The sequence below is a fragment of the Lactuca serriola genome, chromosome 3, assembly GCF_051521515.1.
Source record: "Lactuca serriola cultivar US96UC23 chromosome 3, Lser_US96UC23_V15, whole genome shotgun sequence".
Taxonomy (NCBI): Eukaryota; Viridiplantae; Streptophyta; class Magnoliopsida; order Asterales; family Asteraceae; genus Lactuca; species Lactuca serriola.
Genome location: NC_136410.1, coordinates 36,300,352 through 36,326,642, shown reverse-complemented (window position 1 = coordinate 36,326,642; position 26,291 = coordinate 36,300,352). Strand labels below are relative to the sequence as shown.

Below are 26,291 nucleotides of genomic sequence, written 5' to 3'. Positions count from 1 at the left end.
AATGGCTACCAGTGAGAAAGAGAACGCTAGCGATATATTCATAGGTTGTACCCTTACCCTTGACGATCATTCTTTTCCCATCAATCTTATGCCGGTTTTTCAATAAAGAACTTTAATGTTATCATTGGCATGGATTGATTGAGTCTCAATCGTGCTGATATCCTTTGTTTCGAAAAATCTATCCATCTCAACCTTCTCCCTGGTCAAACTCTTATAATCTACAACGATAGACATAGTTTCAGCCTTTGCATCATTTCATACATCAAAGCTCAAAAGGCTTCCCCGAAGGGAGTACCATAAATTCCTAGCCTATGTGACCATCGAGAAACAGGAAGTTGCATCCCCGAAATCTGCAATTTTCCTGGTGTCTTTCCCGAAAGCTTCCAGGAATTCCTCCCGAATGTCAAGTCGAGTTTCGCATCGACCCAATTCCCGGAGCAAACCCTGTAGCCAAATCCCCGTATCGATATGCTCCAGCAGAAACGCAGGAATTACCCAGTCAACTTCGAGTTCACGAGAATGATGTTTCCAAGACAGCATTCAGGACTCGATATGGTCACTACGAGTTCGTAGTGACGCCCTTCGGTCTAACCACTTTCCTTGGTCACGTAGTAAGCTAGAGAAGCATACACGTGGACCCGTCCAAGATCCAGACGATAGAGAATTAGTCGGCACCGAAGACACCCACAGAAATCCGTCAATTCTTGGGTCTTGCTGACTACCATCACAGATTCATCCAGAATTCAACCAGAATCGCCTAACCCCTAACCACTTCGACACAGAAAGGTGTACCCTTTTGTTGGAAATTGTGTCCTATTGAAAGTCTTACCCCAAGGAAGGCATGTTACGCTTTGGAAAGCACGTAAAACTTAAACTGAGGTACATAGGACCTTTCGAAATCCTCGTTAGGTCAATCCCGTAGCCTATAAACTCCGACTACCTTCAGAACTTAGCAGCGTCCATCCGGTATTCCACGTCTCTATTCTTAAGAAGTATCTATCCGATGAAACCCTAGTAATCCCTTTGATGAGACCGAGATCAACGAAAGTCTGAACCTCATGGAAGAACCAATCAAAATCATAGATCGGGAGATTAAACGTACGAAAAAAAGTTGTGTCCCAATAAGTGAAGGTTCGCTGGAATGCCATGTGATGACCCGAGTTCACTTGGGATCGCAAAGATCCGATGAAACAGAAGTATCTGTATCTCTTTCCAAATCCATGATTCGTATGTAAAGTTTGAATTTCGGGACGAAATTCCCACTAGCGGGGGGATAATGTGACAACCCAAAATTTATTCCGTCTCAATATTCCATTTCCGTTAGTAAAACCGTTCATATTTCAATTTTTTCGTTAACTTTCGATTTAAATTAATTAAATTGGGACTTTCATTATGACCTCGTGAGTATCCAAACTCGTTAGAAACGCATGAAAACACCCCAAATTATTATTTGGAAAATTTTTAGTTTTATTCCGTCAAGTTACAAACACTTAATCAGGTACGACCATAAGCCTTGTTTAACGTCAATATCGGGATTCCGATAAGACGAAGCCTCCCACATTCGACGGAGTTCAAGACCCAATTGTTGCTATGAGGTGGTTGTCAGACGTGGAGGGGTGTTTCTTCACGTGTTCATGCTCCGCTGATCATAGGGTGAGGTGTGCTCTGAACTTGTTGAGGCTCGGGGCGAAGGATTGGTGGAGATTGACCACGGGGTCACTTTCGGATGCGCAGAGGGCTGCGGTTTCGTGGGATCAGTTCAGAGAAATGTTCAGTACTCATTATGTTCTGCAAGTTGAGAGGGAAAGATTGGCTCAGGAGTTCCTTGAGTTGAAGCAGGATTCGGAGTCGGTGACTGAGATCACCAGGATGTTCACTGAGAGGGCGATGTTTTGCCCAGAGTTCACTTCGGAGCAGGCCCAGATGTCCCGATATCTGAGCATGCTCAAGAAGGATATCAGACAGTTTGTGTCTGCACAGAGGTGCGAGACCTTGTTGGAGTTTCAGGAGGCCGCTAGGCGGCGTGAGTTAGAGATTGAGTTGCAGGTGCGTGAGTTGAGGCAGGCTCCGGTGCAGTCGCAACCGGCGCCAAAGCGGTCCAAGACCGTTGATGTTAGAGTGGGGTATTTGAGCAGCCACACTTGTGGGAAGTGTGGGAAGGGTCACACCGGGGTTGGTAGGACCGGTGGTGCATGCCACAAGTGCGGAAAGGATGGGCACTATGCGAGGGATTGTCGGCAGTCAGTGCCAGTTCGGGATTTAAGGATCTGTTATCATTGTCATCAAGTTGGACATTTGAGGGCCAACTGTCCACAGTTTGCTGCAGGATCGGTGCAGGCTCCAGCACCGACCACTTTGAGGATCACAGGTGGAGGTCAGGGTGGAGCAGAGCCCCCGAGGGCTCAGGGTCGTGCTTATCAGCTTGTTGCAGAGGAGGTCAGGGCAGTGCCAGAGACAGCTGCGGGTATGTTCCTTTCTTGATGTCTTGTTATCTTGAGATTTTGTGGTGTATTGGTTTGTGCTGGTATCTTTGTGTGGATTTCGATGCGGTATTTATTGTTTTGCGGGTTGTGGTTTGAGTTATGAATTTGTGTTTCGGGTTTTCGTCTTGGTATCCGTTGTTCCCTGAGGGTTTGGTATGATTATAGTTTGGTGTTTTGGTGGTTTCGTTGGTTAGCGTTCGTAAGGGTTATTAGTGGAGATGCGGCATTAGGTTGAATGTCGGGTAGCATCTACATTCGTGGAATGGATAATTAGAGATCGGATTCTTTTGAGCGGTTTGATCAGTGAGGAGATGTGTTTTGCTGAGGGTTGTTTATGCTTGTGGGAAGCAGTCAGTGTGTAAGTGTTCTCTTTGTGCAGGGTTGTTCTGGAAGGTCGTTGATGGCGACCGGTGGTTGCTGGTCAGTGCTTTAAGTGGGGGAGAATTGGAAAATTCTCCGGGAGATTGATGAGTATTTGAAGGTGCTTAGCTGTTGGGATTCAGCAAGTGTTCTGTCAGCCCAGAGTGTAGGCTGATAGGAGTAAGTGTCGAGCATGTGGGGCAGGATACAGACCTAGGGCATTTGATTGTGGAGGGCCTGGGAGCAGGCTGGGATCAAGTATGTATGATGGAGTTAGAGTTTGGAACCCCTCGAGGGCTAGAACGGTATGCATGGGAGATTTTCCGGGATGATAGCCCGGAATGTTGAATGCTAGTTGAGCGGTCCGGATAGACTGAGGGCTGGTAGGCGTACCAGTCAGGCTGAAGGCTCGGAGAACGGTCCAGTCAAACTGAAGGCACTGAGAGCGGTCCAGATTGGCTGAAGGTTCTGAGAGAGTGGTCCAGATGGGTTGAAGGCCTGGTGAGGCGGTCCAGTCATGCTGAAGACTCTGCAGGTATTGTTGGATCAGTTTGAGGATATGGATTGTGTTCGTTGCTGTGCGTTGCATTAGAAGGTCTGGCCCCGGGTAGTGATCTTGATTAGTGGAGTTAGTGCATGGGCTTGAGAGTCCCTGCGACGAGAGTCAGAGTATGTGTGTTGGATGGATAGCGGATACGCTAAAGGGTGGTGTAGCGTTGGGCGAGCACCGTGGCACTTGTTGAAGTGGCTATATGGCCAAGTGGATTCCTTGGAAAAGGAAGTGAGGGAAGTGTGTAACTCCGAGAGGGAGTGCAAGTTCACGGAAGTGAAAGCGGCAGAGCAGAGTTATGAATAGAGTAATTCGAGTATGGTTATTGAGCAGCGTGTTTGAGGCAGTGGAATAAAAGCTCATCCAGTTTGGGATGTTTGCTGAAATCGCGGAGGGAATTCCGCAGATATAGAGCCAAGAGACTCGGAAGGGATGCAGGGAGAGAGTCTTGGGTTCTCAGTGTGGTCCTGACCAGGGTATTGGGTGTGTATTAGTGGTTCATCCTGGGGGATGTTGGAGGATATCATCAGTGTATCGGGTTTTCCAAACCTGAGGGTGCTAGAGCTAGTTCAGCATGTGTATGCAATTGCAAGAGGAGAACTCGTGGGAGTTGCTCTGAGAAAGAGAAGGAGTCTTTCCGTTGTCACGGAATGGATAGAGTGAGATTCGGATCGGGGATTCGATGGTTCATGGTTTTCTAGCCTTATGAGTCGAGTGACGGTTGTGATTTGGAGCAGTGTTGCATTATGAGTAGTACTCAGTGATTAAGTGAAGTTATTAGAGGGTGAATCCGGTGCCCGATTTGAGACGGTGGTCAGGACACCGTGAGAAAGGGAAAGTGCGTTTGAGTTTCGTTTGGGTATGCCTTGAGGGACCTGGTCTGGTTGAGGCCAGGTGGCGCGTTGCGGGTGTATCTTGGAAGTTGAGTTGCTGTAGGCTTCGAGGGCGAAGCCTAATGTAAGTGGGGGAGAATTGTAACATCCCGGAATAGCAAGAGTAGAGTTGAAGGGCTAAAAGTGTTATTTGGGAAGAAGTGACTCGGCGAGTCCATGGATGGACGCGGCGAGTAGAGTCGCGACTGGGTCGCGTGTTAAGTAGCCGACTCGGCGAGTCAGTGAGATGGACTCGACGAGTAGGCGCTGAGTGGAGAAAACCCTAATCCTCGGGGTTGAGCCCTATTTAAAGAACATTATACCCTTCCCCCAGCCTCTTTATTCCCCTTTGAAGTCCAGAAACCCTAGAAAGTGCGATTGAAGAAGATTGGAGTGTATTTGGAGCATTTGAGGAGTTTGTTGAAGGCTTGGGGCAAGGGGCTTTGCTTGGAATCGAATTTTATAGCAGTTGGGGCGTCCATTGGAGGTAATATCTCGTTCTTGGACTGATTGTATGTTGTTTCTTCATTTTGGGGTTTGTGGGATCTTGTCTATGGATGTAATTGGAAGTCTAGAGGTTAGATCTGAGGTTGCTACCTCAGATCTGGAATGGAGAAGAATCAGAGAGCATGAAAGTCCCTATGTTGGAGTGTTTAGTGAAGCTTGCATGTCCCAAACCCTAGTTATAAGTGAATAAGGCCTAGATCTCTTTGGATTCACGTAAAGTTTGCCACTTTACGTGATGGATGAGTTATATGAGGCTAGATCTATGTTTTGGATCAATTGCATGGCCTGGAATGCTTCTGAATGGATTCAGATAAGTGGTACTCGGCGAGTCACATAGGCGAACTCGACGAGTTGCTTGAAGATGAGCTGGGACTCGACGAGTTGGAAGAACAACTCGGCGAGTCGGATGAAGATAGCCTGGAACTCGGCGAGTTGTATGAACAACTCGGCGAGTAGGTTGATGATAGCCTTAGACTCGGCGAGTCTGTTCTTGGACTCGGCGAGTCTTGTCGAAGAGTCCCAATATTTTCTGGTCGAGTCGAGAATCGGAGAGTCAAGGGATGACTCGGTGAGTTGTATGCGAGTGGACTCAGAGTTGTTGAACTCGACGAGTCTCGGGGTGACTCGGCGAGTTAGGTCGCGGATTGAGTGAAGTTCTGATTATGGGAACTCGGCGAGTCATAGGGTTGACTCGGCGAGTAGGGTCAGTCAGGAGTTGACTTTGACCTTGTCTTTCACCAAGGGTTGACCAGTGGTTTCCAGGGGCATTTTGGTAATTGTTGATTGTTGTTTTGAGTTCAGTGCATTGGCGGTTGTCCAGTGGTGGAGATCGAATCAGTGGTCGGGGCAGTTCGGGTTGTCTGTTCAGTCGGCAGTTTCGAGGTGAGTTATCCTCACTATTTCAACAGGGTCTAAGGCACCAAGGCTGGCCCTTATCGGATTGAGATCCAGGTAGTTGTTGTTATGCTGTTGCTACGTTATGTTTGCATCCTGAGAGCTAGGATGGTATATAGAGACCTGTGTGAGATCGGTATCCTGAGAGATAGGGAGATGCTATGCTAGTGACCTGTTAGGTCGGTATCCTGGTTAGGAGGATGATATGCTATGCGATCTGTTTGATCTGCTTGTTGCCTGTGAATTGCTATATGATTGTATGTATATGTGCACATGGTTGTTTGGACTGGAGTTGGGTTGAGGCAGGTCCTGCTGCGTGCTGTAGGCCAAGATACCCAGGGCGGACCGGTTGTCCCAAAGGCCCAGCGAGCGGTCCGGATAGGCTGTAGGCCCCGAAAGGGTGGACCAGACGTGCCGAAGGCTCGGAGAGTGGACCAGATAGACTGAAGGCCCGGTGCGGGCGGACCAGTCATACTGTAGACTCAGAGAGTGGACCAGGTGGATTGAAGGCCCGGGACCGGGCGGACCAATCACACTGTAGACTCGATGGATGTGGATAGACTCAGAGGGTAGACCAGGTGGACTGTAGGCCGGTGCGGCGGACCAGTCACACAGTAGACCCGAAGTGCATGGCTGTTCTGTGATCGGATATGTTATGACATGTTATGCGTGTATGGTATTTGTGGTTGGTATTTTGGGGATATCTCACTAAGCTTTCGGGCTTACAGTTGTGGTTTCATGTTTTTCAGGTTCTTCAGGAGATCCTGGCAAGGCGAAGGTGTGATCGTACCGCTCCTCATGATTTTGTAGTGTGTGATTCTGGGAACACGTTAAATGTTTTGTATTGAAAACCCTTTTTGTAATGAATTAATAGAATCGAGATGTTTTTGAAAAATTTAAAATTGGTTGTATTTTCGGTCGTTACAACTCTCTCTCTAAAACTCGAGTTTGAGCCAAAAACACCACTTTCAAGCTTCAAATTGGTAAGTAATCTATCCTAGCATGTTTCTAAGCTTGTTTAGCATGAAAATCTATGTTTAAACTACCCAAAACCATCAAAAACAAGTTTTTACTGTTTGGGAACACCTCCCAAAACCGTGAACTCTCTTAGATGGGGTTTTGGAGCCCCAAAACCCTTCCAAATCACTTCTAGTGCTTAGTTAAGACCTTTGGACTTGCAGGAATGGACTTAGAGCACCAAAATCTTACCATTTAGGGGGTAAACTTGAGTTTACGGTCCAAGAACATGCTTGGACCGTAAACCCTCATTCATAGACCATAAACACCTTTTAAAGTGTTAGATTGCCCCTTAAACACCTCCAAAAGCTTCTATGAGCTTCCATGAGTGCATAGAACCTTATATTCCTTCATGAGATGCACCAAAACATACACAAATGAGTCAAACTTGAGTTTACGGCCCAAGAACATTCTTGGACCGTAAACACCTCTTCTTAGGCCATAAACTCCTCCAAAGGGTGTTAAAGTGCGCTTGACACCTTGTATAGCTTAGAATTGGACCTAGAACCTTGTATGCTTAGCCTACAACCACCAAATCACATGAATCATGAGAAAGCATGAGTTTACGGCTGTAAACTCATGTGTTTACGGTAGTAAACTCATCAAGAGCATCTTCATAGACCGTAAACTCCTTTTCCAAGGTCAATTCAAGTCCCGATCACTTCCTAAGCCATGGAATCAACCCTAGAACCTTCCTTTGTGCATTGTAAGACCTTTTAGCACCCAAGAACACACCACCCATGAGTTTACGGCCGTAAACTCATGGGGATATGGTCATTGGACCGTAAACTCCCCTAAGGGCTTACTCTTGAATAGTAAACTCCTTATCTAGGCCCTACACACCCTTAGATGCAACCCAGATCACTCCTAACACTTGAAATGAAGTGTTTTCGCGCCTCGGAGTGTATACTATTATCTAATTAGTAGTTCAAAGTCTAATTAGATATAATTTATGTATCTCTTCATATTACATAGGAACCTCACACGTGTTCAAGCCCCGATCTGACACTTAGCAGCCTAGCCGACACATTTCTCGACCGGTGAGTTTATACCCATACACCTTTTTCCGTGTTTTTCAATGTTTTCAGGGGGGAATACAAGCAAAAGTACAAGCAAATCTTGTACTCAAACTTATTATTTCATTGGAAATGTTTCATATTTCGTATGCTTTTAACACTGAAATCCGTATTAACCGACCGTTTTAACTTGCAGAGTTAGTTTTCAAACCGTTTGTGAATTCCGTTATAAAGTGTTATATTTTATTTTTACAAATGATTTTCCATCATTATTATTGTTAAAAGCATTAGCTTAGAACTTTAGACTCGTCCTTGATAACACTCCCCCTAGATACGAGAGTGAAGGACTAATGGCATTAAAATTAGAACTTTAGACACGCCCTTGATAACACTCCCCCTAGATACGAGAGTGAAGGACTAATAAACAGAGTTTTCCGTTTTATTTACTTTTAAATGTCCTTGGTAATACATCCCATAGATTCGAGAGTATAGGACAACTTTTAAAATTCATTAATCTTAAGATTGGAGACACGTCCTTTGTAATACTTCCCCTATATACGAAAGTGGAGGACTACCCTTGTAACCAGAATCTCCTGGAGGGAGAACGTGACTTGAGTGTATAGATCTATACGGGATTGAATACCCCGCACCTGGCTGCTAGCTACAGCCGAACCGAAAGGTTCAAGGGTGACAAAAGTCATAACAAAGATATTGGCCCCGTTCCGAGCCTTATCTAGTCTGTAGTATGGTTATGGAACTCGCAATCAAGATTATGAAAACTTTTCTACTTACTTATTAGTTTTATATACGTGATAAGACTAATGTACTTTTCAAGGATAACAGACTTTCAGGAAACTTCACACAAACACTTTAAGTATGGTAGATACTTGTACTCTGCATTCTGAATCAATAACCGACCACAAACTTTTAGGAAAATAAGGGGTTTTCCTGGGATAACATAACTGCTCTTAACCAAAACTGTGTAACAAATGGATAACTAAACTTTTCTTATAAGAAAATATGGGATTTTCTTGGATAACGACTTTTTCAGAAAACCAAAGGAAACTTGTTCATTTTCAGAAAACAAACCGCTTATGAACTCACCAGCTTTATGCTGATTTTCAAACTGCTTGTACTCTCAGGTTCGCATTAGACAGGTACCCCACGATCTTTTGGAGAAGACGGAGCGTATAGAAGACTCATCTTAGCTTTTGCTCGTATGATATATATGTATAACAAACGTATATTTTTATTTTCAAAAAAATGTAATGATTATATGTAATGTAATGTTTTGTGTTTACTATGCTTACTATGTACATTGGTTGCGATACTACATGAAGTCACCTCCGCCCCGGAACGTTTCCGCCTTTGGTTTCGGGGTGTGACACCACTTAACCTGGGATATATCAATTCCCAACTGACATGGAGACCCCCGTCTCGCCCCTAGTTCGGCAACCAGGCTCCCAAAGACTCAAACGGTAAGGCTACCCAAGCCTAAGAACTCCTCTGCGCCATACTCTGGCTAGTGAATACTACAACCCCCTAGTTCGACCCCGTTTCCATGCATTTTATGGCTTGTAATGTTGGTTAGCATGCATGGAATCCATAAAGTTGGCAACTTTATGGATCATGGTGGTATCTTAAGTCTTATAAGTCTCAGATTTGGATTTTGGTCATGGTTTTGGTCTACAAGTTTGAGTCTTGGACCTTTTTCTTTCATTTTGACCTAAGTAGGTGTTTAAGTCATGTATTGGACATATGTGACTGAAAAGCTTTGATTTTTATGGTCCTTGGGGTCAAGGAAGACCCTCTAGACTGTCCCATGTTAAGGCTTAATGGAATAGGAGCTTAAAACTAATTTTTGGTCAGATTTGGACTCACAATGTGAGGAATGAAGCCTCTCGACATGAGAGCATGTCCGTGGAAGTTTCTGGGACAAAGTCACGACCTCACAACGTGAGCATAAGGTGCTCACGACGTGAGAATCACCTGTGCAAGTTTTGGGCTTTTTGATTGTTGGATAGCTTGGTATTGCGCTTATCCTTTGGTTTGGGCTCGTAATGGACTAAGGATGTTAGAGTAATGGACTTCTGATTGGGCTTGCTTTGTTGGGCTTTCCCTAATGGGCCTTGGATGATGAATTGGGCCTTAATGTGCCCAATATAGTTAGGCCTTGATTGGGCCCAATGGACTTGGACCTTTGGGCCATCAGAAAATCATTGGTTCAGAAAAGTAAATGGGCTTTAAGGAAAGGCCCATGTAAGGGTTTGGGCCCAATTTGGAAAATTGGGCCATTGATGGGTTTTTATGGATTTGAAAGTTTTGGGCCTTGGTTGTGAATCTTGTTGGGTCGGGGGTGAAACGGTCATTTCACCCCAAGTATGGATTATGGATCATGGTTTGGGACCCAATTGCTAATTGGGTGATATTTTGGTATTGATAGCTCAAGGAGTTTCCAGGACAACAACTAAGTACTTCTTGCAGTGGACTTCAGCAATGTGAGGTGAGTTACCTTCTCGGTATAAGTGGGTCAAAGGCACCAATACCGACCCACTAGTAGTTTTCTATAGTAGAGATGATTGTCTCTGTGATAATTGTCTGGTATGCCATTATCTATTGAGATTTATGTGCTTGTATGCTATGTTATTACGTGGTAATGGTAGGGAGTGAAATAGTCCCCGTAACCGGTCGAAAGGACCGAAGGGGTACGCCAACACCTAAATATGCTAGGCAGTATGTGATTTATGTGTTTATATGCTAGGATATTATGTGGTAGTAGTAGGGGGTGAAATAGTCCCCGTAACCGGTTGAAAGAGACCGAAGGGGTAGGCCAACACCCATATATGTTAGGCGGTTACCGGTTGAAAGAGATCGAAGGGTTAGGCCAACACCCTAATATGCTAGGCGGTTACCGGCTGAAAGAGACCGAAGGGGTAGGCCAGCACCCTGATATACTAGGCGGTTACCGGTTGAAAGAGACCGAATGGGTAGGCCAACACCCGGATATGCTAGGTAGTATGTTTATTGTATGGTATGTGGTATGATAAGGGAACTCACTAAGCTTAGTGTTTACGATTTCCATTTTTGGTTTCAAGTACTTCTTCTTTGAAAGGAAAGGAGCCGACATGATTGCAACGCATCACATTATGTTTTCCGCACATGAGTTATTTGGGAGTTATACTCTGATGTTGTTTTCTTATGACATGTTTTGATTATTGACATATGGGTTTTGATATAGAATGATACTGTGTATGTTTTCAGACTATTGGTTTTATAATTATTTAATTAAAAATGAAATTTTTGGTCACAAATTTTGGGGTGTTACAGTTTTCGGTTTGTATGCGGTTGTGGAAGTGTTGTAAGATTGCGGAGCAGCCGTAGCATTCACTAAGTGGGTAGGCAGATGTAACAGTGATGGAAGTCTATAACTTAGCTCGTGGAATTCTCTAGGGTGATTTGGATCATCACATGTTTGGGTGAAGGGTTGTGGGTGAGCCTCAACATTTGTAATACTTGGGAAAATCATAGGCTAGGTTGGGGGCGAATGTGATTTGAGAACTCGGTTCGGTTTGTAGCCATAACTAGGTTAAAGCGGACTTGGTGATCGTTTGTTCATTGGCTGGTTGAGTTGTCCTTCATCGGTAATGAATGACTGATGGAGTCGTGTTGGCAGATAGACAGGACCGCCTATACCTGTTCAGTTTTTTAGCCTAGAGTTAATTTTGTTTTCGATCAGTATTTTTTTCGGTATCGGTAAGTGGTCGGGGTGTATATGTTTCGGGTATCTGTAAATTTGTTCAGGACAGATAGGTTTGTTCGGTTCGGGTGGTGAAGTTGAGTCTTTTTCATAATAGTTTGGATCGGTTCTGTTTGTCTGGGAAAAAGTTTCAGGCATAGCGGTTCTGTTTGTCTGGGAGTCAGATATCGTTCAAGGTTTTCAGTTTCAGGTATAGTGGTTGGATACTCATTGGCTTAGGGGAAAAATTGAGGTTCATTCTTCGTTAAGACTTGTGATTTTTTCTAATTTGGGTTCGGCAACAGTAAGGATGGGTGGTCATCGAAGTGAGGTGTCTTCCCCAGTCATTTTTGGGATTCAGGGAGTTCAGTCAGGTTCATTTGGTTCAACAGAGGAGATGGTAAGGAATGATTTCAAGGATGACATATAATTTAAGTGAGGGAGAATTATAACAACATATTTGGATCATTCTGTAACTCAGGGTCATGGGCTGTAAATAGATTATGTGAAGACTTTGGGGAAAGTTTAGGCCTTATTGAAGGTTGACAAGTTTGGTTGTGATATCTAAGCCTTTGAATCGTGAGTGGCAATCAAGGGTGAATTGGGGGAAGATAGGTGTTAGACTGCTTGCAAGGATAATAGTTTTGAGTTCGACTTGTGTTAAGCCGAATTTAACAAGATAGGTTTGTAGATCTTTGCATGACCTTTCTATGGATATAAAGAACGCCGAAATCGGAGTTGGAATGAAGAAGTTATGGCCATTTGAAGTTTAAATGAAAATGGACTTTATCCGGTACGCTGGGCGTACCTAATTACGTTGGGCGTAATTACACAGGGTGTAAACCCTAGTTTTTCGGGTTTGATCCCTATTTAAGCAACTTAACTCTTGGAAACTCTCTCCATATTCAACCTCCATCCTCTCAAAAGCTTCATCTCGAAACCCTAGCTCCATTTGTGAAGATTTTGAGCTTCTTGAGTGTTTATGAGTGTTTTTGGGTACATCTTGAAGAATAAGAAGTCCACCATTGAAGCTTGGTGAAGCTCAAGCTTGTGGATCCAAAGCCTACACTGCTTTTCTTAACTCTAAAAGGTATAAAGCTTGAATCTTGATGATGCATTTGTTAGATCTAGCTAGTTTTTGGTTTTATGAGCTCTTTAGTCACTTTAGTGGATAAAGTTTAGATCTTGAAAGTGTGTGGCACTGTTATGGATAAATTTGGAAACTTTATCCATCTAAACATCATTTTAATTCAGATCTAAAGGTTGGAGACTTGGACTTAAAGGATTCAATTGAGAAAGATTCATTTTTGCTTCCTTTGAGACTTAAAGACTAGATCTTGATTGTTTGGACTATGCTAATGGATAAAGTTGGAAACTTTATCCATTATGGAGCTATTAGAAGTCATAAAATGTGACCTTGGTCCCTAGTTTTCCTCTATGCATGGTCTTGGATGTCTTAATGAGTTAAGAAGTTAAGGTTTTTAGATGTTGAAGACTTAATAGCCATGCAATACCATAAAGTTGGAAACTTTATGGTTAAGAACATCATTTGAGGGTTAGATATGGATATTGGACCAAAGGGCTTAAAAGATTGGGAGGATGGCAGTTGCGTACGCTGGGCATACCAAAGAGTACGTTGTGCATACGTGGTCAACCCCTCGACTTCTGGTCAAGGCGTAGTACGCCACGCGTACGTGTTGACTACGCCCAACGTACTCAACTGAGTTGACCCAGCCGACTCAGTTGACTTTTGACTTTGAGCAAGTTTGACATAAGGGCATTTTGGGTAATTTGATTTATAGTTTGAGATTTGGGTCCTACTAATTGTATAGGTGACCGGTAGAGATAACTTTTTAAAGCAGTGATCGATGCAACTATTCTTTTAGACTGTGAGGTGAGTCTTCTCACTGTATCCATGGGTCGAAGGCACCAATGCCGACCCATTATTGTGTTATTTAGGATGATAACTGTTATGTGGTTTATATGTGGTTGTTTGATGGGTTGAAATAAACCCCAGGGCGGCGCCCACTATCATATTTTTGGGTTGATATAGAGCCCAGGGTGGGGCCCACTATTGTATGATTGGGTTGAATGATACCCCAAGACGAGGCCCATATGTGTTGATCGGGTTGAAATACACCCCAGGACGAGGCCCTAGGGTTAGGACCATGTATGTATATCGGGTTGGAATATACCCCATGGTTAAGCGTAGTTGTATGATTGGTATGTGGTACTTTGGAGAACTCACTAAGCTTTGTGCTTACAGTTTATGTTTATGGTTTCAGGTATTTACGTTTCCAAAAGGAAGGGTCCGACTTGATCGCACTACATCCACTGAAGATTTATTCTGCAATGAGTGTTTATGATTTACTCTGATGTTTTAAAAATACTTTTACTCTGATCGTTTTTTGGGATGATGAATGAATGGTTTTGACTTAACTAACATTAAAAATTTTACTCGATATTTTTGAGACGTTACAAGGAGCTTAGATGGGGCCCTTCAATACCTTATATTCATTCGCCCTGATATCGCTTTTGCAGTCCAGCAGATTTGCCTCTACATACATGATCGTCGCGTCTCTCACCTTTATGCGTTGAAGTGCATTTTGCGATATCTTCGTGGCACTCTAGATCTTGGCATCCGGTTTAACACTTCCTCTACATAGGATCTCATCGCTTACTCTGATCATTGGGGGGATGCCAAACCACTCGGCGGTCTACATTTGGGTATTGAGTCTTCCTTGGCAGAAATATTATCTCATGGTCGTCGAAATGACAGGCTACCATTTCCCGCTCTAGTATCGAAGCGGGATATAGAGGGGTTGCTAACACCATTGCCGAGACATCCTGGTTACGCAATCTGTTAAGGGAGCTCCAGTTCACTTCCACCAAGGCAACGATCGTGTATTGTGACACAATGTTAGTGATGTTTATCTCTCTACAAATCCGGTTCAACATCAACGCACAAAACATATTGAGATTGACATACACTTTGTTCGTGACAAAGTAACTATTAGTGATATTTGTGTTCTTCATGTCCCTACCACGTCTCAGTATCCCGACATATTCACCAAGGGACTTCCGTCCTCATTATTTCTCGATTTCCGATTCGGTCTAACTGTTCGGTCTCCTCCCGTTACGACTATGCGGGGATGTTAGTATATTAGTGTATTGTATTGGTAGCCTAATAACATAGACGTATTGTGTATAGGCCCAAGGCCTTATTTGTATTTCTCTCTGTTGATACCTTTGTGAGTTAATGAGAATACACATGGGAATTTATCCAATTACATATGATTTTCTTTTCTGATTTCTGATTGTATTGAAAATCGATATTATACGGTTGTTTGTAATAGTTGGAATTTGAAAATGCTTGAGTTTTTTAGGGTTTGCTGTTGTTTCTTTTCTTTTCATTTCTTGAATAGCTTACAATGATGGAAATTCCTGTAAATAGTTTCGTAATGCTATAACTCCACGGATGAAATTTTCCTTTTTGTGATCATAGGGTAATAAATTGATTCTCATCGGATTGGCATTTTTAAGCTCTTTCTGATTTACATTTTAGAATATTTTCTTTGTAATTAAAGGACCTGGATTTACTAAGGATAATTCATAATAGTACTCGGAAGCCCCACTTATTTTTGAAGTCATAAAACATGTAATTGCTATCCTCAAATGCTTTTAGGCCCATCAGTATATAAATTAGCCAAGGTCTTTAGCATAAGAAAGCTGTGGTTTCTGGAGCCTTGAAATCTGTTGGGGAAATATTCTTTTAAATGAAGCATTCCAAACGTCTTGTAGCATCTTCCATATTTTGACATTTGACTCCACTGGTGTCAATGAAGCATTCCAAACTTCTTCAACAAGTAGGATCTTTTTGTTGTTGGGGAAATATTCCTTCTCAGAGTATAATTCAACTCTAGAATAAGAAATTGCTTAAGCTCTCCAAGATCCTTCATCTAGAATGAACACACAAATGCTAGCTATGTGGTTATTAATCAATTGTCATATGTGTGCTTAATCTGAGGTATCAACATTTGATTTCAACTATCAACTGTTTCAAGTCCTTATAAACAGTAAGAGAACGGGTGTAGGATGTAACTGAGTTACACGGGAGTGTTTGGCTAAAGTTATTACTGAGTTATTCACGAGGAGTGTTTGGCTATTGAATCTTAAACCTGAGTAATAAAACTGTTTTTCCTGTGAAACTTAAATGACATAGAAAGTAAGATAGTTCAATGGATGAAATTGCATTGTTACTAGATTCAATCCTTAAATAGAGTTTTCTGTTCATATTAATCCAGAAAATGAGATTGTGTGTTGAAATTATGCATCATATTTCTTTCTACATGTATGTATGTTCCTTCTTTATTCCCTCCTCCAATGGTGAGAAAAAGTTGGTAATCTGATGGAGATTTCTATTGTTTTTCTTCATTGCTCATTGTATATAATGCAGTTCCACCATTTTATTAACAACTACCCTCTTGCTGAGCTGGAAAGGCGATGCAGACATAATGGATTGCTTTATCTTAAACAAACAGAAATACAGAGGGGGATGAGGTCGATGATGATTGTGAGAAAGTAATATATACTTTACACTTTACATGTATCACTTTTCTTGCGCAGCCCCTTGAATAAAATAGTTTTTTTTTTCTCTCTGGATAGATCATAGATGTTTGATTTAGAACAACACAAGTGCAAGGAAATTTCTGTCAAAGACACTGCAAGAGGCAACCTCTATTTGATCAAAATCTGTATCGATTGTCATATTTGGACAAGTCACTTTGTTTATTGTTTTTCATTTGATTATTTAGAGTTAGTATAATTGTCTATGATATAGGTATTATCGCGTTCAAGTTGTAGCAAATTATGTCTTTTTGTTGGCATCATTTTGACTCAGTCGATGACTAAATTTATAACATTTTTATTATCTTTGTCTTTCCGATACCCATCCAATGCATTGCATTTGAAGATGGAATCACAATAAGTGAACAACGGATGATACAAATATGGAAATCACCCTGTGTTCAAACAAATCGTGTAATGTACATAAGACATCCCTCCAACAAAATGGCTAATTGGCAAATAAATCTACAAAAAAACTAAACATCACAACGAAGTACCTCTATATATATGGCTACCAATAATTTATGTAGTGGCGTATATATACTATTCGAGTTGCTACCAAGCCAAATCGATCAAATACCCGTTATAAAACTCTTTGTGTTCTTGTTCAAACCACATATCATATACAAAAGAGATGAATACGAATCGATTAGCATGCTTAGAACAAATCGACTTCCAAAATCTTGGAGGAAATGGCAGCAGCAAGTTCTGCAGTGAAATCAGGATCTTTTCCTAAAAAAGTAGCCATTTTTTCCACCAAAGCCTCATCAAATCTTGGGGAGTTTGACCTTCTTTCACTACTTGAAATCTTATGTTCATTGGCTAGGGCATACGCAGCCTCTTCCTTTGTGCTTCTGTGGTTGTGCTCACCTTCATAGGTCGCAACTACTACACCAGGATCATCCACACTTCTTTGCACCTGAACACAACATCATATCACATAAGCAAACCTTTGAACAAAATTCTCTCTCTCTCTCTCTCTCTCTCTCTCTCTCTCTCTATATATATATATATATATATATATATATATATATATATATATATATATATATATATATATATATATATATATATATATCAACATGAAATCATGATAAAACTTATTAGTAGTAGATAAGTTAATCAAACCAACGATTTCTTATGTATATCTTGGAGAAAGAAGGAAGGGAGAGAGATGGTGTTCTTGCCTTCTTCTTGACTGGGCATGTTGGTGAAGAAGAGCACTTATAATAAGCTCTAGGAGATGGGTTGTCTCTAGTCACCTTTTGTCCATATTTCCTCCATTGATATCCATCCTTGACTACCTATAATTAAATGCAACACTTTGACTTTAATCAATGCTTCTTAAAAGGGGGTGCAATGGTTTCTTGTTCAGGGAATTGAAGACGAAGAAAAAATTAATCAAGTACCAGGCTTTTATCAGACGGATCTGTTGGTATATAAACTCTTTGAACCCCAGTATTCCTTGGTGATTCCAAGTTCCAATTCTGTCTCTTCCACAAGCTTTGTTGAACTGTCTCATCCAGCTTTCTTTTCTTTGGATTCGATTCAGGTACTTGTTTTTCTTGCATTAGTTTCTTGACATGCGTTTGAAGAGAGTTGTAGTTCTCCCATACGATCTTAAGCATCTCCTTTAGCTTCTTGTTTTCGTTGTTTATCCTGCTTAAATGATCCCCGCTGATCATATGATCATCAACCTGCTCGTATATATGTACACCGTTCGTCAATATAACTACAGGAAAATGCCACACACACACACACACTTCATTCATGTAATACAAGTTTCGATTAATGCATGTAATTAACCAGAAACCTCTTTTCCAAACGAACAATCGTCTTCTTCCTCCCCATCATCATCATCGTCATCATAATCATCATCGGTGTGAACTTCTCTAATCTTAACCACAACGAGTAAACAATTAAGTTATACTATATATATACATAGATGTAATTAACGGAAATGCTTATTTAAGCATTAGTCAGGTATATGTAAGTACTTACTGGTGTGTCATCGGTTTTGTGGAAGGGGAAAAGATTGAGGTCTATGGCAAATGATGACGCCACCATTATTGCTGGTCTGAAGAATTAATTGTTCAACTGATTGAAGAAGAAGCCAACAAGGGTTCGCAGTCTTATAGAGATTGAAGTCCGAAAGTCTTTGTCTGTTTTTTAATTGCATAAAGATATTTCCAAGAAAGCTGATTACACTTGTATGAACTCTCAATAAAATATCAACAAAAAATAATGTTTTAAAAGATAAATATTGGGGTAATTACTATTTCTATTCGAATCAATAAGAAAGTAAATAAGTGTAGACTTTTGACTTGAAACTTATTGTATGGTCTTTCGTAACAAGAAGCTCCCCGGAAAAAAAAAAAAAAAAAGATAAATCCACCTGTCAATCTGTCATGCTTGCGTGTTGGGACGTACGTGGGTAATATGTAATTTTGTTTTTTTCTTTATAATTAATTTTATCCAAAAACATTAGCAACTGTATACTAAAAATAATAATTTTTAAATTTTAATAATTATAAGTCGATATTGTTTTTATATGACAAAATTATTTTGTAAATTCTATTAAACTATGAATATTGTTAACAGAGTAATTTTTTGTCATTAAGATTTGTCGATATTGATTTTTAAATGATGAAACCAAAAAATTATTAACTTTTAAATAAAAAAAAGTTAATAATAAAAGAAAAAATAATGATCATTGTTAATGTTCAGTAATTAAGGTTCATATATTTTTATGATTTCTATTTCAATTTTAAAGAATATATATATATATATATATATATATATATATATATATATATATATATATATATATATATATATTCCTTCTTATTAAAAACACCTTGATATTATCCTCAAAATATTTGGTTAAAAGAAAAAAAACAAAATTTCATAACTAATTCCCATAATTTGCAAAATATTACACTTTGAAAAATTCTATAAAAAACATCACGCAATTTATTCCTGTGGTTTTGAAAATTGCAAGAATGGTCATTCTAATGTTAACTTTAACTTTTGAGTAGTTAGATTCTTCTAAATGATTGAAATGCTCTTAGACCAAATTTGAAAATTATATATATACCTCAAGGATCAATTATGAAAATTTGAAATTTTGTATACATATAAAATATAAATTTAATAATATATATATATATATATATATATATATATATATATATATATAGAGAGAGAGAGATAGAGAGAGAGAGAGAAAGAGAGAGAGAGAGAGAAAAAAAAAAGCTAGGTTCAAACATTCTAACTAATTATTGTACGGATATTATATGCTATGAGAATTACTAAGAGAATAAGTTGTTTAGCAATTCGAATACGTTCAACTTTACAAAAATATCGCCATTTTCATGCATTCTCGCTAATTATTATTTATTTTTGTTCTCACAAATCGTTTTTCACTCATTTTCATTCTGACAGAATACAACCCAAATAAACATTCTAACAACATTCTGATAGAAATGAGAAGAATAATAATAAATGTTTAATAACCTTATAGACGATTTAATTAGTGAAAATGTGTGTTAATGACAATAGTTATATAAGATTGAACGTATTTATATTATCAAACAACTTATTCTCTTAATAATTCTCATAGTATACGATATCCGCACAATAATTAGGTAGAATAAAATAACCTAAGGCTATATATATATATATATATATATATATATATATATATATATATATATATATGAGTGTGGCCATGCAAACGTCAGCGATAAATAACTATTTTGGCGAATAGTTTTCTTATGGAGAAATAATTATTAATTATTAGGTAATAAAAAAATTATCATTTTTAAATAAAATAATTATGTTTATACCTTATATTTATATTTGTTTATTTATACTACTCATGTAATTAAATTAATATTCTACCTAGTTTAAGAAATGTAAATTAATTTATATAAATGAATTTAATATTTTAAAAATTCTATTTATACATAATTGACTTGGACAAAAAAAACTTTATAACTTATACCTCATAAATTTCAAGATACGACTAATATGCTTTATAATATACTATAATATATATATATATATATATATATATATATATATATATATATATATATGCTTTAATTTTTTGTTATTTTAATTTTATTTTTCAACAATTTGATAACATTTTTTTTACCTTTCGTATCATTTGTATTCCTTTTTTTTTTTTTTTTCTAATTTTAGTTATTTTTGGTTTTTGTAATGTTTTTATATGTTTTGATTCAAATAAATGAACTTAAATTCGATAAACCATGTTGGGATCATTTTTTCTTTTATTTTTTTTATTTATGAATTGAACCTATAATGTTTTTTAATTATATGATGCTAAGGTTCATGGTTTTTAGTTGGATGCTCCACCAAATAACCAAAGTTATTTTTATTTATTTAATATAATAATTTGGTTAAGGTTTGTATTTAATTATTTAAAAAAAACTAAGTACTTAAAAGTTAACATTAATGCGACGGACCATTCATGAAATTTTCAAAACCATAAGCACCAGTGTCATCCATGAGGTTGTTTTATAAAAAAAAAAAAAAATACTTAAAATGCAATATTTTACAAACCACAAGGATAATTGTGAAATTTTGTAAAAAAAAAATTGATGGTCATTGATGCCGCATCAAGATATAGTCATATTTATTGCGTCACATTTATTGCATCACTTGTAAGTTGTAATAAATGAACTAAAACTAAAAAAAAGACTTTCTTTATTCTCTAACAAACCTTGTGTCCCCAAGTCTATGCATAAAATATTTTTCCATACCATTGAAACTAATCTGGAAATTTCGGCTTCAATTTATTAATTAATTCATATGATATGATAAGAAAAATGTATAATGCTTATTGAGTGCCTGCGTGGTTTTTGACCAAACTGTAAAAGCTTTACTAATGTGTGTAAACTGGTTAATTTGTCGCATATCATAGAAAATGAAAGTTTGAAAATCTAAGAGCATCATTTTTTACTTGGAACATTTTAATAAAAAAAACTCAAAATATACAATTGATTTTTATTTTGCTTTTTATATATTACTTATATTTAGATATTGTATGGTTTTAATTGGTTAAAAATCTATAGGTTTCAACGTCTCACACAAGAAATGGAAAAACTCTTGGTTTGGGCGGACGGTATCAATAGCGGGCTCTGACGAGAGGACGGCGTTACCGCCGATGCGACGAATCCGAGCAACAATGGTACCGCTAGAAGAAGTTGCTTGTGGGTTATGGAACCACTCCTCTCTACTTTTCTACTTGCACGTTGTGCTTGTTTACTTGTATTATATGTAGTTTTGTATGTTTTTAATCGAGTGAATTGGAAAGAAAAATATGGATTTCCATGTATTGTGGGTCGGAAAAATAAAAAAGATGTGATAAAGAAAAACTAATGTGACAAACATGTTGAGTGGGTTGCGAGGGGTGCATACCCTCCACCCTTAGAGTTTGTTAAATAACAAGCTCAAAAGTTTTGAAATTAAAAAGATCTCTCAATATGTTTTTTATTTTTCAAAAGTTTTTTTTGTTTAAAAAGTCTCTTGGAAAAGCTCCTATTGTTAACGTTCTAAGGGCAGACAGTATCGTCCGTAGGTTCGACTTTTGGGTTGGTGGTACTGTCGGTGGTTCGATACATGCAATATTCAGGCATCACATATTGGGTGTTTGACGGGTTGTGTAACCTATGACTTTTCCTCAAACAATAACAATTTTAAAATTATTATTAGTTTTATGTTTTTAATAAATTTTCCTATTATAAATACCACTCGATTACATTACAAAACGACACCTCTTCTTTCATTCAATTTCATTCCATTTTACTCATTAATTTTTCTTCTCATTTTCTTTTCAATTTTTAAATGAATGTTATTCATAGGTTAGTCGTATGCGTCGGATGGTCCAAAATTAAAGACGAACCGTTGACACTTTCAAAAATAGGAAGATTACTCAACATAAATCGTCATATTTTTGGTGATTAGTTTTGGATTATTTTAAGCAACACCTTGGGGGTGGGGGTTGAGATCATCCAACACATCAAATTGCTTCCAATTGGAACTTGGAAAATATGTAGCGAAAGGTTAAACAATTTCATGTTATTTTCACTCACAAGATGAATACCCGAGAGGTCAGAGTTTCCAACGAAGACATTTTAAATGCAACAAAAATGAGTATCCCAAACAACATAAAATGAAAGATTTCTGTTACGAAATGACATGAAATATTTTAAAAAATCACCTTTTTTTTAAGAATTGAAGTATTTCTTCTAATTTGTCGTTTGTAGTATTTTAGTATTTATTTTCATTTTAATCATCGTTTTAAGATGTAATTTATGTTTTATTGTAAGATGGTTTTTTAGTTAAATGTTTTTTTTTAATAATATTTATAATTGTTTTATTTTAAGTGAGTAAAGATTATTTTAAAGAATAAAAAATTTTAAAAAGTTATGTATTATTTTATTTTTAATTTTCTGATTTAGTTAAATTAAAAATAGCATGTGAGTAGAGTGGGTTGGGAAAGATGACTTTTCATGTGTTATAGTTGGAAAAGATGGAAAAGAAAGGAGAAAAACAAAAAAGCTAATGCAGAGCTGATGTAGCAAATACGTTAAGTATGTGTAACGACGTAAATTTCAAAACAATTTTTCACATTTTAAAAACACGCCTTCATTCATAATTGTTATAAAAATGTCATTGTATCACATAACAACTCATAACATCACATCCCAAGATCATAATATGTAAAAATCCTCATGAGTGTGTACTGATCAAGCCGATGCCTTCTCGCGATCCTCACTGGTACCTGAAACACATAACACAACACTATAAGCATAAATGCTTAGTGAGTTCCCCAAAATACCTCATACAATACATACGCCTTTCCAGGCCATAACTCTGTGGAACCTTCCGGTCCAAGTGTCTCAGGGGACTTACGTCCCGAATCCCGGTAGACCTTTCGGTCCTACCCGCATCGACCTTCCGGTCCGTAACCTCTTGACCTTCTGGTCCATGTCATCTTGACCTTCCGGTCCTTATCATACATAACATACATAACACATACATATCACATATCAGCATGTAGCACATATATCTCATAGCATATATGTCCTTCCGGTCACACATAGGTACCCTTCCAGGTACAGTATAGTGAGAAGACTCACCTCGGGTATCTTGGATAGTCTCGCACTCGAACACACTGATCTAGCCCCCGCCTAAACAAATAACAATACTCTCAATAAATAATGGCTCTCAAAGGCTAGATTAAATCCACTCTACAATTTCCACATATGGGTAAAAGACCATTTTACGCCTCCTTGACCCCAAAAGTCCAAAGGTTGACCAAAACCCTAAAAGTCAATGAAAGTCAACTGGAGGCAGTACGTGACGCGTACCTTCTCTGTACGCGGGGCGTACGTCGGCGAACCACAATCGGGGTCTCAACCCCTTACGTTGCGCGTACTGAGAGTTACGCCGAGCGTAAGTCTCAGTTTCAACCTTTCCTTGGATTTCGGTCTTAAAAGGTTAAGACACTCCTTCAACTTCCAGATCTGACTCTCCTTAAGCCTCTTATCCCTTAAAGTCGGAACCTTTAAGCCTTGACATGGCTGTAAAGGTCCCTACACCCTCTAACACCTTTCCTTTTTCCTCCAAAGGTCTAGATCTCATGAATGGCTCAATATTTACGTCTAAGATTGCATTTTTATGAACATACAACTCTTATAGTCCTGAAATATGATAAATCTAGGCCAATGGAGACCATTTGCTCATAAAGTCTCCATCTTGGGACCAAAAAGTAGACCTGGCAATTCGTGTATTCGTGTCATGAAAACGTGTCGGCCACGAATTTGACACGATACGATTACACGATGAGAAATAAGCTTTATCTCAATTTTTAAGATGTATTCGTGTCGTGTATTCGTGTCGTGTCGTGTCTCTCACAGATTCGTGTTTGCGTGTCTGAAATTGCCAGGTCTACCAAAAAGCCTAGAAATTGGTCCAAGAAGCACACAACACAAAAGACAAGGCAAGTTTTGAGCTTTTTACCTCAGGAAGAAGCTCCAACCTCTGAAAAGCTCGGATCTACTCTTTCCCACAAACTTCTAGCTTCCAAAATGGCCTCTTCTTCTCTTCCACCACCTTGAAATGACACTTAGAAGCTTAGAACACCAAGACACTAGCTAGAAACGAAGGAGGACTCTCTATTAGGGTTTCACTCTCTAGAATGGAGGCTGAGGTCAAGGCCATAACATTCCTTTTATAGTGCACAAGCCCCAAATTTAGGTTTACACCTGGGCTCGCTACGCCTAGCGTAACCCTGGGTACGCCCAACGTACCCAGGCGAGTCCGCGTCCAAATTAAGCGCGCGAGTACGCGCAGCGTACTCCTCAATACGCCCAACGTACTCACTAGCCTAACATTTTACTTAAGGGACTTAACTTGACAACTTGGGAAAAGGAGAAGGGTTAAATAGCTTTACCTGAATTTCGGGATGTTACAATATGTTAGGAAGGGCGAATACCCTCTACCTTAATAATACTTGATTTGAAAGGTGTTACACCAATGACTTTTTTTTTGTAAAGTTGAATTATATTAAAATAAAACTAACAATATATTAGAAATCGGAAAATAATTGTATCAATTATCATATTCGAAGTTAACATTGGGTTATGAACCAAACAAGTCTGTTAAATTTCATTATAAGCCTATAAGGCCATACAGTATACCATTAACGCTGTGTGTGGCAGTCGGAAGCACACCCAGGAACACCACATCATGGGTGCGGTTTATGTAACATCTGGTTTCAGGATGTTTCATAATTTAGAATTTCAGACATAAACTGATCAAGAGAAGGTATTTGGCTTTAAAGGGTGAAGTTTGCGCGTTAAAGGAACAAGGGTTTTGGGCTAAGAGTAAAGGGAATAAGACTTAAGGGTATAGTTTTAGGCTAAGAGAAGTTTGGGCTTAAGTTGTTTTGGGTCTTGCTAGATCACGCTTTTCACGACGCGACACAAGAGGTATCACAACACAAATCCCGATGTATAGGCTTACACCTTGGGATTTGGGCCTATTTAAGAGCATTTAACCTTGAATTTCAAAATTTGTAGCCTCTACAACTTCGTTGAGCACCTCTAATAAAACCCTTGCCCTTTTTGAAGCTTTTCAACTCATACTCTCTCCTAAAATCATTTTTGGTGTTGTTTTGATACTTTTAAGTGAAGAAAAGAAGGAAGGTTGATTCTGTAAGTATTCTACCTGGAGTTTTTAGCCTTTATGTCATTTTTAGACCTTTGTAAGTTTCAAGATCAAAGCTTTATGTTCTTTCATCCTTAGATCTATTGAAGGTTGATGTTTTGGTCCCTTTTTTAGTCCATTTCCTTGGAGTTCTTTAAGTTTGGAGAGCTCCATAACATAATGCTTGAATTTTATGACTTCTGGACTTGGTTATTAATGGAAAAAATGAGAATGCATGCTTTCCTTTTAAGACATGCATGAGCTATAGTCATCTTAAGGTTAGGGTTAGAGGTTTGAAGAGTTTTGTGCATGAGAATAGATAAAGTTGGAAACTCTATCCATTAACTCACTTAGAAGAGTCAAATCCGAGACTTAGTTATTGACGCGGATTTGGGGTTTTTTTTTTTACTATTTTATCGTTTAGTGATCACGATGTGACCAGAAGTTGGTCACGACATGATTGTCGTTGACCGCTGACAGTTGTTGACTGTTGACTATTTTTTTTACGGTTTCGACTTTGGTCAAACTTGGGGTTTTGAGCTATAGACCAAGGGTTTAGCCTGTGATTGGTTTATATGGTTCGTGTAGCTGATTCTTAGGGACTCCGGATAGTCAGATTCAGTTTTGGGATTCGAGTGAGTTTTCTCACTATATTACTTATTACATAGTGTCATGGTATGATTGTATCTTTAGTTAGAATAGTAGGGTCTTATTGGTTGCTTGTATGCTTATATGCTTTTCGGAGAAAGGCCTGTTGGGTTGAAACGAATCCATTGGGTGAGGTCTGCATGGTTGAAACAAACCCGTTACTATTGTGAATATATATTTTGTGTTGTATATGGTATTTTAAGGAACTCACTAAGCTTTGTGACTATAGTTATGAATTAAATGTTTTCAGGTGCTTCTACAGATCATCGGAAGGTGAAGGCGTGATTGCACATACACATAAGTTGTTTTATGATTTGAGATTTCACAATGTTTTTCTTTATA

General features: G+C 38.9%; 1 protein-coding gene across 1 annotated transcript; it reads right to left on the bottom strand.

The window, feature by feature from the left end:
* Window positions 1-16,598: 16,598 nt before the first annotated feature.
* LOC145091911 (putative WRKY transcription factor 60) lies at window positions 16,599-18,208 on the bottom strand. The gene is made up of 5 exons (XM_079029738.1): window positions 18,063-18,208; window positions 17,875-17,958; window positions 17,471-17,758; window positions 17,249-17,365; window positions 16,599-16,980 (listed from the first exon to the last, which is right to left on the bottom strand). Exons 1-5 carry the CDS (start codon window positions 18,126-18,128, stop codon window positions 16,720-16,722), a joined length of 816 nt encoding a protein of 271 aa, XP_078885864.1. The 5' UTR covers window positions 18,129-18,208; the 3' UTR covers window positions 16,599-16,719.
* Between the last annotated feature and the right edge of the window lie 8,083 nt (window positions 18,209-26,291).